The 13,014-nt window shown below is 40.1% G+C and overlaps 1 protein-coding gene across 2 annotated transcripts in view; it reads right to left on the bottom strand.

The window, feature by feature from the left end:
- Positions 1–12,429, bottom strand: part of SLC10A7 (solute carrier family 10 member 7) — a 143,040-nt gene extending 130,611 nt beyond the window's left edge. For both annotated transcript variants that reach the window (XM_060686867.2, XM_034401401.2), the window contains exons 1-4: positions 11,569–12,429; positions 7,761–7,843; positions 6,507–6,643; positions 3,772–3,847 (exon numbers count right to left, since the gene is read on the bottom strand). In XM_060686867.2, the coding sequence (XP_060542850.1) occupies positions 3,772–3,847; positions 6,507–6,643; positions 7,761–7,843; positions 11,569–11,668 (396 nt within the window). In that variant the 5' untranslated portion in view covers positions 11,669–12,429. The remainder of the gene's footprint in view (positions 1–3,771; positions 3,848–6,506; positions 6,644–7,760; positions 7,844–11,568) is intronic.
- Positions 12,430–13,014: the final 585 nt, after the last annotated feature.

The following is a 13,014-nucleotide window of genomic DNA, read 5'->3' as shown; positions in this document are numbered from 1 at the left end:
TAATTGGCCATTGATGACAGTAACCCTCATCCAGGATCCTGTCGTTGATTAAGAAGGACTTTAAAGCCAAGGACAGAAGCAACTATTTTCAGTCAATTAGACTCATAGAGTTCTGAAAGACTGAACTGAAGAAGCTTCTTGGATGAGAAGCGAAATGTTTTCAAAGGGGGAAAAAACCAAGAAAGTGTAGTTGCCTTTTGGAAAAGCATCTTTGGGATTTAAGATTTTGCAAAAATGTAAGATTAAGAGAAGCAAAAACATAAAACCAAATATGTCTGATAGAGGTGTGCAAAGAATGTAAAATCTACATTGCTGGATGTACGAAGCAAACATATTGTTCTCCCTAAGTTCTGTTGCTCTATTCTAGACAAACTTTTCCACAATTTTAGACCAAGAATATTTTTAACTGTAACTGGAAATGGTCTGTAATTGGGATTTTTCTATATGTACTATTCTGTAAATTTAGGAAAGGATCATTGTAATCATTGTACCATGTTGATATTATTATTACAGTGGACCTAAGTTGGCAAAGGTAGTATCGTCATTAACCATGAAAAGCTTTTGTGAGACTGTTATACATTAAATTCATTTTAACTAAGAATTTTTTAAAAAACTGTGGGATTCATAGTAGCCTATCTGCTGCAGGTACTATTAATCCAGAAACCAGAACAGATATTAAAATTCTGGGCAGGATTTTGAAACAGAGGTCCAGTGAGATACTAGATGGCAGTAAAGAGACACAGTGGGAGCAAAAGACTCTTCACTACCATCTAATGATGGCAAAGACATACTATAGTTGGAGTTTCTGAATGGAAATCCTAAAACCCTCCCCTACCTGGATCAGTGATGGGTTGCTCCCGGTTCGCAAGAACCGGTAGTAAAAATTTGTAGAAGTTCAGAGAATCGGTAATAACATTGGCTGGCCACACCCCCGAACCGGTCCCCAGCCCGGTCGCCGCTCACTTATTCCGCCTACCTCATCAGAGGCTTTTATTTTTTACTTTTAAAAGCATTTTTTCTACAATCTCTTCGGCCAAAAAATGCTTTTAAAAGTAAAAAAAAAAAAAAGCCTCTGATGATTGCACAGCTCAGCTGGGATTGCCAGAGGCTTTTAAAAGCATTTTTTTTTCTACAGCCTCTTTGGCCGAAGAGGTTGCAGAAAAAAAATGCTTTTAGAAGCCTCTGACGATCAGGCAACTCAGCTGGGATCGTCAGTGTCTTCTAAAAGAAGCCTGAATGGCAGATCCAAAATTCATTTTTCCCATCTGAAACCTTATACAGGTTGTAATCCTTGATTTACAACAGTTCATTTAATGACCATCTGAAGTTACAACTATACTGAAAAAAAGTGACTTACGACCGTTATTTACACTTACAACCATTGCAGCATCCCCATGGTCATGTGATCAAAATTCAGATGCTTGGCAACTGACTCATATTTATGATGGTTGCAGTCTCTCAAGGTTTTGTGATCATCTTTGGCCACCTTCTTATAAGCAAAGTCAATAGAGAAGCTAGAGAAGGAGCCTTGGTGGTGCAGCAGACTAAAGTGCTGTTAAGTAGCACTTAGCTGCCAGCTGCCTGCAATTACTGCGAATTCAAATCTCACCAGGCTCAAGGTTGACTCAGCCTTCCATCCTTCCGAGATAGGTAAAATGAGGACCTGGATTGTTGGGGGCAATAAGCTGACTTTGTATAAAAAAGAACACCGCTTGGGGGGGCCAAAAGCAGATATATACAAAAGTATGAAGGCTATTGCTTAACGCATTGTAAGCCGCCCTGAGTCTCCAGAGAAGGGCGGCATATAAATCGAACCAATAAATAAATAAATAAATAGATTCATTTAACAATCAGGTTACTAAGTTAACAACTGCAGTAATTCACTTAACAACTGGCAAGAAAGATCATAAAATGGGGCAAAATTCACTTTTCACTGTCTTGCTTAGAAACAGAAATTTTGGGTTCAATTGTGGTCACAAGTCAAAGACTACCTGTACTTTCAGATTCTATCCCTCATCCCGCATTCTGGACAAAACAAAGCATAGAGTATACAATTTTGGTCTGTGCACAGCTCATCTGTGCTCACTCTGTTCTGCCCAAGGGATAGTTTACTAAACCTGAGCATTATTTCCATTTTAAATTTACTGTATTTATCCTTCCCCAATAACTGTCTATAAAGCAAATCACCTCACATAAAAAGATAGGAGTTAGCTAGCTGTGAAGTAAGGTAACTAGTTCCTCTAGCCCACTTAATAGCTAGAGGTTTCCACAATTTCAGACCAAGAATATTTCTAACTGTAACTGGGAATGGACTGTAATTGGGAATTTCTATATGAACTTTTTCTGTGAAATTATGAAAGGATCATTGTAACACAAAAGCCATATTGATATTACTATTACAGTGGACCTAAGTTGGCAAAGGTAGTATCAACATTAACTATGGAAAGCTTTTGTGAAACAGTTATAAATTAAATTCATTTTAACTAAGAAACATTATTTCAAACATTGTGGAGCTTTTGCTGGATATAATGAATCATCAGAATGGCTGCCAAACAAGTCAGACCTTTTTAAAACAGTCATCTTACCAGTAATCTAAAAAATGTTACCGGTAACATTTAGCTTGAAAACAACTCTGGAAAAAGTAAAGCTACCAGATTACTTTATAAAACATTAAATTGGCAAATTAAAAACACTATCTTATTAAAGAGTTTTCTTTTTTACTTTTCCAAAGAAATGTAAATATGTATGTTTTTGTGGATTTAATCCTCTTCATCTGATACATGAACTAAAATACCAAGTACAAGGGAATGGTAGCAAAAGGCATTATAAGAGAAATTATAAAATGTACAACAAACAAAATGGCTAATTATGAATAACGATCAGATTGTTTCCAGATAGGGTTTCATTGTTTTTCTTTTTGTAACTACTCAAGAATTGATTCAGCAACTGAAACTTGATAACTACACTATGTGCAATTAGGAAGATCATCATCTCATTGCAAAATAAGAAAGGAGCATCCTTCCCCTTAATTTTAGCCAACATATGTCCAACACAAATGCCTTGGAAATATGATTGTTAAATAAGCAAATGCTACTTTTGATATTTTTCTTTATGAAAAAAAATGTTTCATTCAGTATCCAATCTGGGTCGGTCACCAGGACCAGAGGTTTTGTCTCCCAAGCTTTTGGGACTCCTGCTAGAGTCCATCCTCAAGGAAATTTTTTCTCACCAGAATGTTTCATTCTGTGCTTCATTCACGTTTCATTCACTTTAATTTTTAAAAGATGGGATACCATATTGTTTCCATACCTAAGTGCAACAGCACAGGTAATAACCACAAAGGGCTGAAGATCTACTCAAATTAATTTAATTTAAAATTTAATTAAAATGTAATTTTAAGTCAGGTAAATTTTTCTTAAAATTATTTTTATATGTTTAAATGAGCCCTTTGTTCGAAGTTTGGGAAATTTATGATTTTTTAAAGAAGAGGTGGTCTGAATTCTACAATACAATATATTGTTTTATCTGGTGGTAACACCCTAAAATACTATGCATATTGTGAATGTTTTTACATGTAAATAAAAGTAAAAGTGTATGTTTTTTAAAATGCACCATCTCTAAATGTTTACTATGGTTAAGATTACTGTCAAGCTTAGGTAGCATTGTTTCATACATTGCCAAACAATTCTGCTTAGTAAAAATATTTTTACACAAAAGTACAGTATTTAAAAAAAAAACAAGTAATGAGAAAACAAAATGTAAAAATCTTACCTCATTCCCCCCAACAGCTTTAGTTAAAATCACTGCTGATGATACAGGTGGAGGCATACAGCCTACTGTCTGCAAACTAGAGAAGGATAAATGAATTCAAATTTTATTTTTCTAATTAATCTTCAATACAAAAGAAGGGGGCATAGCTCTATTATTTGCTAAATGGCTAACTTAAATACAAAATGATTTCTGAATCTTCTGCTTACAAATAGCTGATCAAATGTCTCTGAACAACTTTATTATGTATTAGCAATTGTACACACTGGAGATCATCTAGAACAGGGGTGACAAACTCAACTTAATAAGGGCTGCATCAGGGTTGTGTTTGACCTTGGGGAGCTGGGGGCGTGGCCAGGGTGGGTGTGACCAACTCGATATCCCTCGTTGAGGCTCCGTTTTGAGTCGCGATAGCCTCCTGCAGCCCTCTGCCAGCTAAAACAGAGGCCGGGGGGCTATGCACAGCCTGCCAGGGCTCCATTTTTGACGGCCTCCTGCAGCTCTCTGCCAGTGAAAACAGATCTCAGGGAGGCCATGCACAGCCGACATAGGCTCCGTTTTCAGCCACGATGGCCTCCCTGAGCTGGAGGCTGTTGCAGCCAAAAATGGAGCCCAGGCATGCTGCACACAGCCTCCCCGGCTCTGTTTTAGCTGGCAGAGGGATGCAGGAGGCCGTCGGGGCAGAAAGCGGAACCCAGGTGGGCCGTGCGCGGTCCTCCCAACCTCCGTTTTCGCTGGCAAAGGTACCATGGACTGGTCTTTCACTGTTTCCAGGCCGGGCCCACGGGTCAGATCTAAGCATCCCATGGGCTGGATCCAGCCCACAGCCCTTAAGATTGATACCCTTAATCTAGAAATATTCCATTGGTTGAGTACCCAAGGCTGTCTCTATTAGCGATATCTAGATAACTGGGTCCAAAAAGTCAACATTGCAGGTATAAACATGTAGTCAAAGCCCCTCCTCTTTTTAATGTGCATTACATGCATCTCATGAGCATAAGGAGGAGTGGGGTCCCTTGATTTTTTAATTTAAAAAAAAGATGCTGCCTACACAGAAAAAAGAAGGTATGTACATCCAAAATCATTTATATACTGAATTCCCAGTTAAAGTGAATGAGGAAGTCTGATTTGTGCCAAAATTGAAGTTTCTTACTAATTTCAAACCATCCATAGTTGAAAAAACTAAGAGGAGAAGAAAACCTCCCTGTTACAAAATATTGCTTTTCATGTGGACAGAGAAATTATATTAAAATGACTGGAGGATTACTGAGGCTCAAGCTACAATTCCTGAACACTTTCATCATTCAAATTTTATCGTCCTTAACTGTTCAATGGCCTGCAAATCTACTACATTGAGGAATGTATTGTAATTCCTTTCTAGACATGATTCTAGACAATAGTATTCTAGACAATAACAATACATTCGTAGATAAACATGACTTTCTTCTTTCCATTTTCAGAGAAATACTATATATAATAAAGAATTCTACATTAATATTTCATTAAACAATTATAGTACCCGCTTTGATAGTTCTTGACATTTTTGTTGAAGTTGACACTTATGCACTTACTTTTCAATTTTCTATGACTACTAGTCAATGAACACATTTGCATAAATAAAATTCAAAATTATGAGTAATAGTGACTGTAACAGACTTCTCAAGTCACTATTGAAATAATGAAAAATAATGCAAGGAGCTATAAAATTGTGCTTTGAAATTCAGTATGCTATTTCATGAACACTCAACATTTATCCTTCTATTCTACCATGTCTTACTCAGGGGTGAAATCCAGCAAGTTCTGACAGGTTCTGGAGAACCGGTAGCAGAAATTTTGAATAGTTCAGAGAACCAGAAAATAATACCACCTCTGGCTGGCCCCAGAGTGGGGTGGGAATGGGGATTTTGCAGTATCCTTTATTATTATTTATTTATTTATTTATTAGTTTGATTTATATGCCGCCCTTCTCCAGAAACTCAGGGCGGCTTACAATGCTTTTAAGCAATAGCCTTCATACTTTTGTATATACCTGCTTAGTAGGGCTTTTGGCCCCCCCAAGCAGTGTTCTATTTTATACAAAGTCAACTTATTGCCCCCACAAACCGGGTCCTCATTTTATCTACCTCGGAAGGATGGAAGGCTGAGTCAACCTTGAACCTGGTGAGATTTGAACTCGCAGTAATTACAGGCAGAGGGCAGCTAAATACTATTTTAAATACTACTTTAATACTACTTTAACAGTAGTTTAGTCCACTGCACCACCAGGCTCCTTCCCCTGGAGTGGGGTGGGAATGGAGATTTTGTAGTATCCTTCCCTTGGAGTCGGGTGGGAATGGAGATTTTGCAGTATCCTTCCCTTGCCAGGCCCACCCAAGCTACACCCACCAAGCCACACGATGCCCACCAAGCCACACCCACAGAACTAATGGGTGTACAGATAGTAAAAAAATTTAGATTTCACCACTGGTTTTACTGTATTCTTAATCCAATACTGTTTGTAAGCGGTCAGCAAATATAGCACAGGCATGTTAAAAAGAGACATGAATTGTAAGTCCCTACATATAAAATTTGTTGCCTTTATATGTGGAATAAAATTCTGAAAGAGTAACCTAACAGTAAGTGTCAAACCATTAAGCAGCACAAAAAAATAAGTTCACTATTTTTTTTAAAAATGCTAGCATTACTGAAAGTGCATTACTGGAAGAGCAGCGATAAATACTTCACTGCTTAAAACATACCCTTTTAAAAGCCATTCATTTATAGATGTAATAGATAGAAGTTGAAGAAATAGCCATATAACTGTTGGGAAGAATACAAGTGTGAAGATCTGTACAAAAAGATGCAATTTTACATGCATCAAAGCACTTGTCAGCTCCTGCGAAACAAAAGAAGAAGAAAAAGGTTGCAGTTTTAACAGCTCAAGTTGTCAATTGCTCAAGTTAGTATCATTAAATATATTAGATGCACATACTTTCAGGTGGACATATTGTTCTTAAACTCAGTAAATAACAGTTTGAATTCACTTATAGTGACTCACACAAAAATATGACATGGCATTGTCTAAAATAATTAAGTACAGATTGAATATTTTTATCTATTTCATTTTTTTAACTTATTCATACACTTGATTGAAAGGATTTCATTCAATTTTAGCACACACGCACACAAAAGAAAAAAAAACATGGCTATATGTTTGGAGTGAATGGCTATACTGAAAAGCCTTTAAAATAGTATTTTTTCATATGGTATTTCAGCTTTGGAAGCCATATTAGGCCGGAAACTTCCATGCTGCCACCTTTTCATGTGTGGGAAAGTAGGAGGGGGGATTTAGTAGAGGGGTTGTTGGTAGACATAATAGCATCTTCCTGTCGGTCAAGGTCAGGGCGATGTGATATCTGGAGAAGGAGTGGTTAGAGTGCTGAGTCGAGTTGGGACGGACATTGAGGAGGGAGGGGATGGTTTTGGGAGTTTTGATTTACTGAGGAAAAACCCAGACTTTTCAGATTCGGGTTTTCCCAGATGTGCCAGTTTACCTATTCTAGTAAAGAGAACTTTGGAAAATGCTTGCTTCCACGTCTTTACTCAGAGTTGGGGTTTTCTGGAACGCTGACATGGTACAGAACTCCTATCCTCATTAAATAAACGCATACCACAAATAATTTTAATTTTAATTTTATGAATGGAACTTTGTGGGTTAACAAGAAGCAAACCACAGTTTATAAATTACTTTTGTGTTCTTTTATAATACGGCCATCTCAAGACATCTATGTCATAGATTATGCTGATATAAATTTTAAAAATGGGGTTTTAAAAAAAGACATACCAGTTAAGGAATTCTGAAGTTGAAGTTAAAAATGAGGAAGACTGACACACAACCAACAATAACTGTTCAGTGATAATGTCATCATTTTAAAATGTGACCTTACTACCAATTTTGTTATTATGTAAATAACAAATGAATACATAAAAGATGAATATTCAGTTTGCAGTACCTCTGTTTTCAGGGATAGCCCACTATTGAAGAATATAGCAGAGACAGCTACATATGTGATGGTGATTTCTGGTTTCAGTGGTCCTGGAAGAGAAAACATATTTGAAGTAAGAGTAAACAAAAGCAATGAACTTCTGTAAGTCTTCCCTTTAACATTTATAGATGGTTATTAAGATATTCTCCAACTGTGCATTCTATAGAGAAGTTTAAAGCAGAATTAATTAATTCTCTCTCCCCCCCACCCCCTCTCCCCCTCATCTAGAACTTGTTGCAATTGGCTACCTTGTCAAAACTAACAATAACCTCGTGATTAAGAGAAATAGATGCATATAACTCAGTAATGCCAGCCACAAGGTTTAGTTATCTAGATTGTTTCTTGTTAATTACGGTATTTAATTTTCATTTCATGCCATCCTAAACTATATTTGCAGTAGAAAGAATAGGGACTCAAGATCTGGACATGGACTTTAAAGCAAGTTTCTACTAATTTTAACCATTGTAAGTAATCCTGAAAGACCAGATTCAAAGAGAAAATAATGTCCATTTTACATATAATGAAGAGAATGATGTTTCTACAAAGCTGGTACAGTAATAGCAGATGGTAGTAAAAGACCCAAATTCCTTTATATTCTGCAGCTTAAGAAGAAAAGTTAGGTAATTGTCACATCATTATTCACTAGAGGCGATATTTAGAAAGGAACAAAATGTGGGGGAAAGACATGCGTGCCTTCTGATTGCTTTTAAATTTCACCTCACATAGAAATCTGAAAAATGCCATACAATACTGATTATCTTTGATGATGCAAAAACAGGGTAATAGGTACTCATAATACTTATATATCAACATTACTGGCACTATTTTTAAGTTCTGATAATTGGGAAAGAAAAACACCAATGTTTTCTTGGCAGCCAAAAAGACCCTTATTACTTCTCAAAGTAATGCAGGCTGAACTATTCCCTCAGGCAGTTCTAAGTACAAGACCAGGAAACACACTATTAAAATGAAACATGAGGGGCATAGTTTTGGCACCTTGATACTACAATAACGTGAATACTTTTTTAACTTTTTTTTTTTTAGTTTCAGGTTTGTTGTATAGGATTACTGCTTGTATTTTAAGAGAAGCAAAATAAAGGTCAATTATATAATCTTATAAAAGTCAGTACTACTGTACTAAGTCAAACATCTGCAGGACTGCAGCCCCACTATCACAGTTGCTCAGGAATCTCTAATTACAAAGACATCAGAGGGCCATATTTTGAAAGATATTTCTGGAAAGGAAGAAAGGGGGTAATCAAAAGCCTGCTTAAGAGGTATTATTAAGGTAGGCCACCTGCTGAAGCAAGGATGCAGGCTGCATTTAAAAAACATTTGTAACTAAATGAAACAGGATGGCATAAACTTTTCTAAAGAATATTTATTTTAAAATACCAGGTTTTAAAATAAATCACTGTGTTTATACTGACTTCCCACAAAATCCCCACTTGTACGAACATTAAAGAAAGTGAATTTGTCCATTATGGAAAATAGAAAATTCTACATTCACTCTACTTTGTCTCACAAGAAATGCAATGGAATTTATAGAATCTATGAGAAATAATTACTTAAAGCAACTTTGGGAGATTTACTTTGAGCCTATATAACTTTTATGTATAATATTTCAAGTTCCTCAACTACACCAATATAAGTAGAAGTGATCACTAAATCACTTTTAAAAAAGGATTACTTTCTCATGAGGTTTTAGGAAAAATGGTATACAATATAGAAACTCATGCTAAAGAAGCTGATAGATGGCAATTCATATCTTAATATTATAAAGGTAGAGTTTGGGAAACACACACTTTTAAGACTATTCCTCACCATCAGAATGAGCTGTCTACCAATCAAAAGTTTACAAATAATTGTAAAGACTGTAGATAGTAAACTCTACAGTATATTCAGTGAGCCATTTCCTCTTCTGTCACAAAACAGGAAATGCACTAAGTGCACATCACATACACAAACATATGTCTCACAATCTGATTTCAGTACTGCATACTAGATAGTGTCCAACATCGTATATAACATAAGGGCTGTGTTATCTAAAATGAGGTTAACTTTCCTGTTAGATCATGAAAGGTTCCACTGCATGCAAAGTGAGGTGTTATGGACTGGAAGCCAAGCTTTATCAACTGTACTCTCATGGAACACTTTGTTCCTGACCCTTTTCTGTTGTGATAACTTTCCCTGGAGATACCAGTAGTTTGATTCCTTCCACCATGGATCTTAGAAGTCGCAAGCTTTTTTTGCAGAAGTGATTTGCCATTGCCTCCCTGCTAGGGCTGAGAGAAAATGACTGGCCTAAAGTCATCCAGTTGGCTTAGTGCCTAACGAGTGACTAGAACTCTTGGTCTCCTGATTTCCAGTCTGATGCCTTAATCACTATATCAAATTGGCTCTTTACTAAAAAATAATAATAATGTTAATAAAGTTACCCTTCCCCTTTGTTGTGATTATTGTATTATTTGGATTTTTTATACATTGCTGTTTGAGATTCTTCTGGCTTATCCAAAGTGAAAAGATAGGGGTGGTATATAAACTGTGATAATAAAAATAGAATAGTGTGGGTGGGTGGGTGTCCTGTATACATACACACACAATATAATGTATATAAACACAAGATTTAACTTAGTCCTACACATAGTGAAGCCATCATGAACTGACTATACAGTTTGGTTTTCTACAAAAGAAAAGTTTGTTCTCTCCTATAATTAGAAGAAAAATAAGTTCATCTAAAAGTTTGCCCAAACAGCAGGACAACAGACATATGTCATTCATGAACTGGACTTCATACAGTTCTCTCCAGAAGAAAAGTGGCAATTATCTCCAATTAAAGAAAAACAATGTTCCGCAGGTGAACAGGATACAATAGGTTATCCCAAAATAAGAAGTTGCATTAACACATCAGAGTTAACACATTGTTTAAAGTGTCCAGTCAGCCCAGGATCAATACAAAATGATGTCAAAGCTGTAGATCCATTGGAAGAACTAACAGGTAAAAATAAAGAAAGTGGTTAAAACGTCATGCCTGTTGATTAAAAGCACAACCGTTTTCTACTTCAGGAACAGCTTATCAAATTTGACAGCCATTTACCAACTGTAAATTTCCATCGCTTGAACGACTTCGAAGTTTCTACACTTGTTGCATATCCTCAAGCCCTCTAAGTGGGGCGCTACTCCTTGCCCTTAAAGGCTGCCTGGGAACTACTAGCGGGGCGCTACCGCGTGCCCTGAAAAGGGGTGCGTGAACTACTTTATATCCCTACTTCCACAGCAGTTGAAAACACACACGAGTTGTATCTTGCTGCAAAACTGCAGCCGGATCCTTCCACGCGGAAGTGGCATCACCCCGCGCTCGCTTTTGCTTCGTTTGCTGGCTCGCTCGCTCGCTGGCCGGCCGTGCAACGTGTCACTGCAACTCCGTCCGGGAGTTTTGCGTCCGGGAAACCTCCGACCTTCCTCTGAAGAAGGCAGAAACCCTACTATTTCCAAGGGACGGTGGCAAAACCCCCTCGGAAGAGGAAGGCAGCTGGACTCCCCAATGGCGCTGCCCCGTAGGGAAAAACTCTTGCATTGCTTAGGCAGAGACACCCACCCACACCCCCTTCCCAAGCCCGACTCGGTCCCAATTTGGGGGGGGGCAGCTGGCGGGAAAGGGGGTTCAAATGGGACCCTGAGCAGCCCTGCCCGTTTCTCTCCTTTGCTTGCAAACCAGGGAGCCCCGAGTGTGAAAGAAGGAGGGGGGGGCAGGGAGCTTCCCCGGGAGACTTACCCCCCTTCACCCCAAAGGCCGGCTCCAGCTTGGCGACGGTGATGGCCAGGACGATCCCCAGCATGAACCAGTCCTTCCTCAGCCTGTCCAGGATGCCCATGGCAGCAGCAGCAGCGGCGGCGGCGGCGGCGGGGCTGCCCGAGAGCCTTGGGCGGCTGAGGGGGGAGGGGGGGGAGCGAGGAAGGAGGGCGGGGAGGAGAGTCGGTCAGGACTTCCCTCGGGCCCTCCCGCACAGCCGCTCCGCAACGTGCCGCCGGCCGCGGCCAAACCAGTTAAACGCCGCTCCCGCCGCCGCCGCCGCTGGTGAGTATCCAGTGACAGGAACAGGCTCCCTGAAAGCCGCCATCGCTACCACGCGACCGCTAATAGACTCGCGCGCGCTTTAAGCCTGGGCTCTGTCTGGAGGGCAAGAAGGGCGGCAGGAGGGCAAGCAAGCCCAGCCAGGCAGGTAGCCCGGAGGACGACGACGACGACGACGCCGCTAGGACTTTCTGCACCCCTGGGAGAGCCTCGTGGGAAAGGCGGGACGACCCAAAAGCAGCGGCCAAAGGCTAATCCGAAGGAGCGCACCCGCCAGAACTGGGTCCTAAAGAAGAGTGGCTCCCAAGCAGGGTAAAGGTTGGAGCAGCCCAACCACCCAGTATACGTTCCCCCCACCCCCAAGTTGGAAGGAAGCGCCTGAGAGGGCAGGAATCCTGCACCGCCGCCTTTCCTCGGCGGCTGGCAAGCGGAGAAACGGGAAAGCCGGGAAGGGAAGCCCTTCTTTTTAGCCGAGCTCAGCGGCGGGAGAAAAGGAAACGGGGGAAACGTCCGGGGTTGATGAAAGGGCTTGCGCGCCTCTTCGAAGCTTTACGTCCGCTCTGTGACGCAACGGCGTTTAGCGTGAGAACGGGCCGGAGGGCGGGGCTGTGCTTGCAATTCCTGGCGTGAGACACGTGTCGCGGGACTCGCACTTCGGGAGGGCGAGGAGGAAGGGCTGAGATGGGGGGGGGTTGGGAGTCGTGTGAGCGTGCGCACCTAAGCGATCGATGACTAAAAAGCGGCCGGAAATTACCTTCCTGTATAGGATTGTGAATCGTGGGTGGAATTAGAGTCAGAAGATGGGTATACGACTTGTTTAGATTTGTTTTAGTATTAGTTAGCCGCGGAAAATAAACTAGTGATAAGAAATTGTTTGCTTGCTTGCTTGCTTGCTTGCTTGCTTTCTCTCCCTCCCCCCTCCCTCCTTCCTTCCTTCCTTCCTTCCTTCCTTCCTTCCTTCCTTCCTCCCTTCCTTCCTTCCTTCCTTCCTGATGCGATCGTTTACCCAGCGAGATTTAGCGTTTCCTTCTAAGAATTTCATGCAGGGCGGGAGAGAGAAAGAGAGAGAAATTGCTACAGGAACAGGTAGGTTTGGGGGAAAATCTCCATCCCTGGTTCTGCCTCTGAAGTCTGCGCCAGCCTCTT

The sequence above is a fragment of the Pantherophis guttatus genome, chromosome 8, assembly GCF_059756535.1.
Source record: "Pantherophis guttatus breed Tessera chromosome 8, ASM5975653v1, whole genome shotgun sequence".
In the NCBI taxonomy this organism is placed as follows: Eukaryota; Metazoa; Chordata; class Lepidosauria; order Squamata; family Colubridae; genus Pantherophis; species Pantherophis guttatus.
This window is presented reverse-complemented; position numbering and strand designations above follow the sequence as displayed.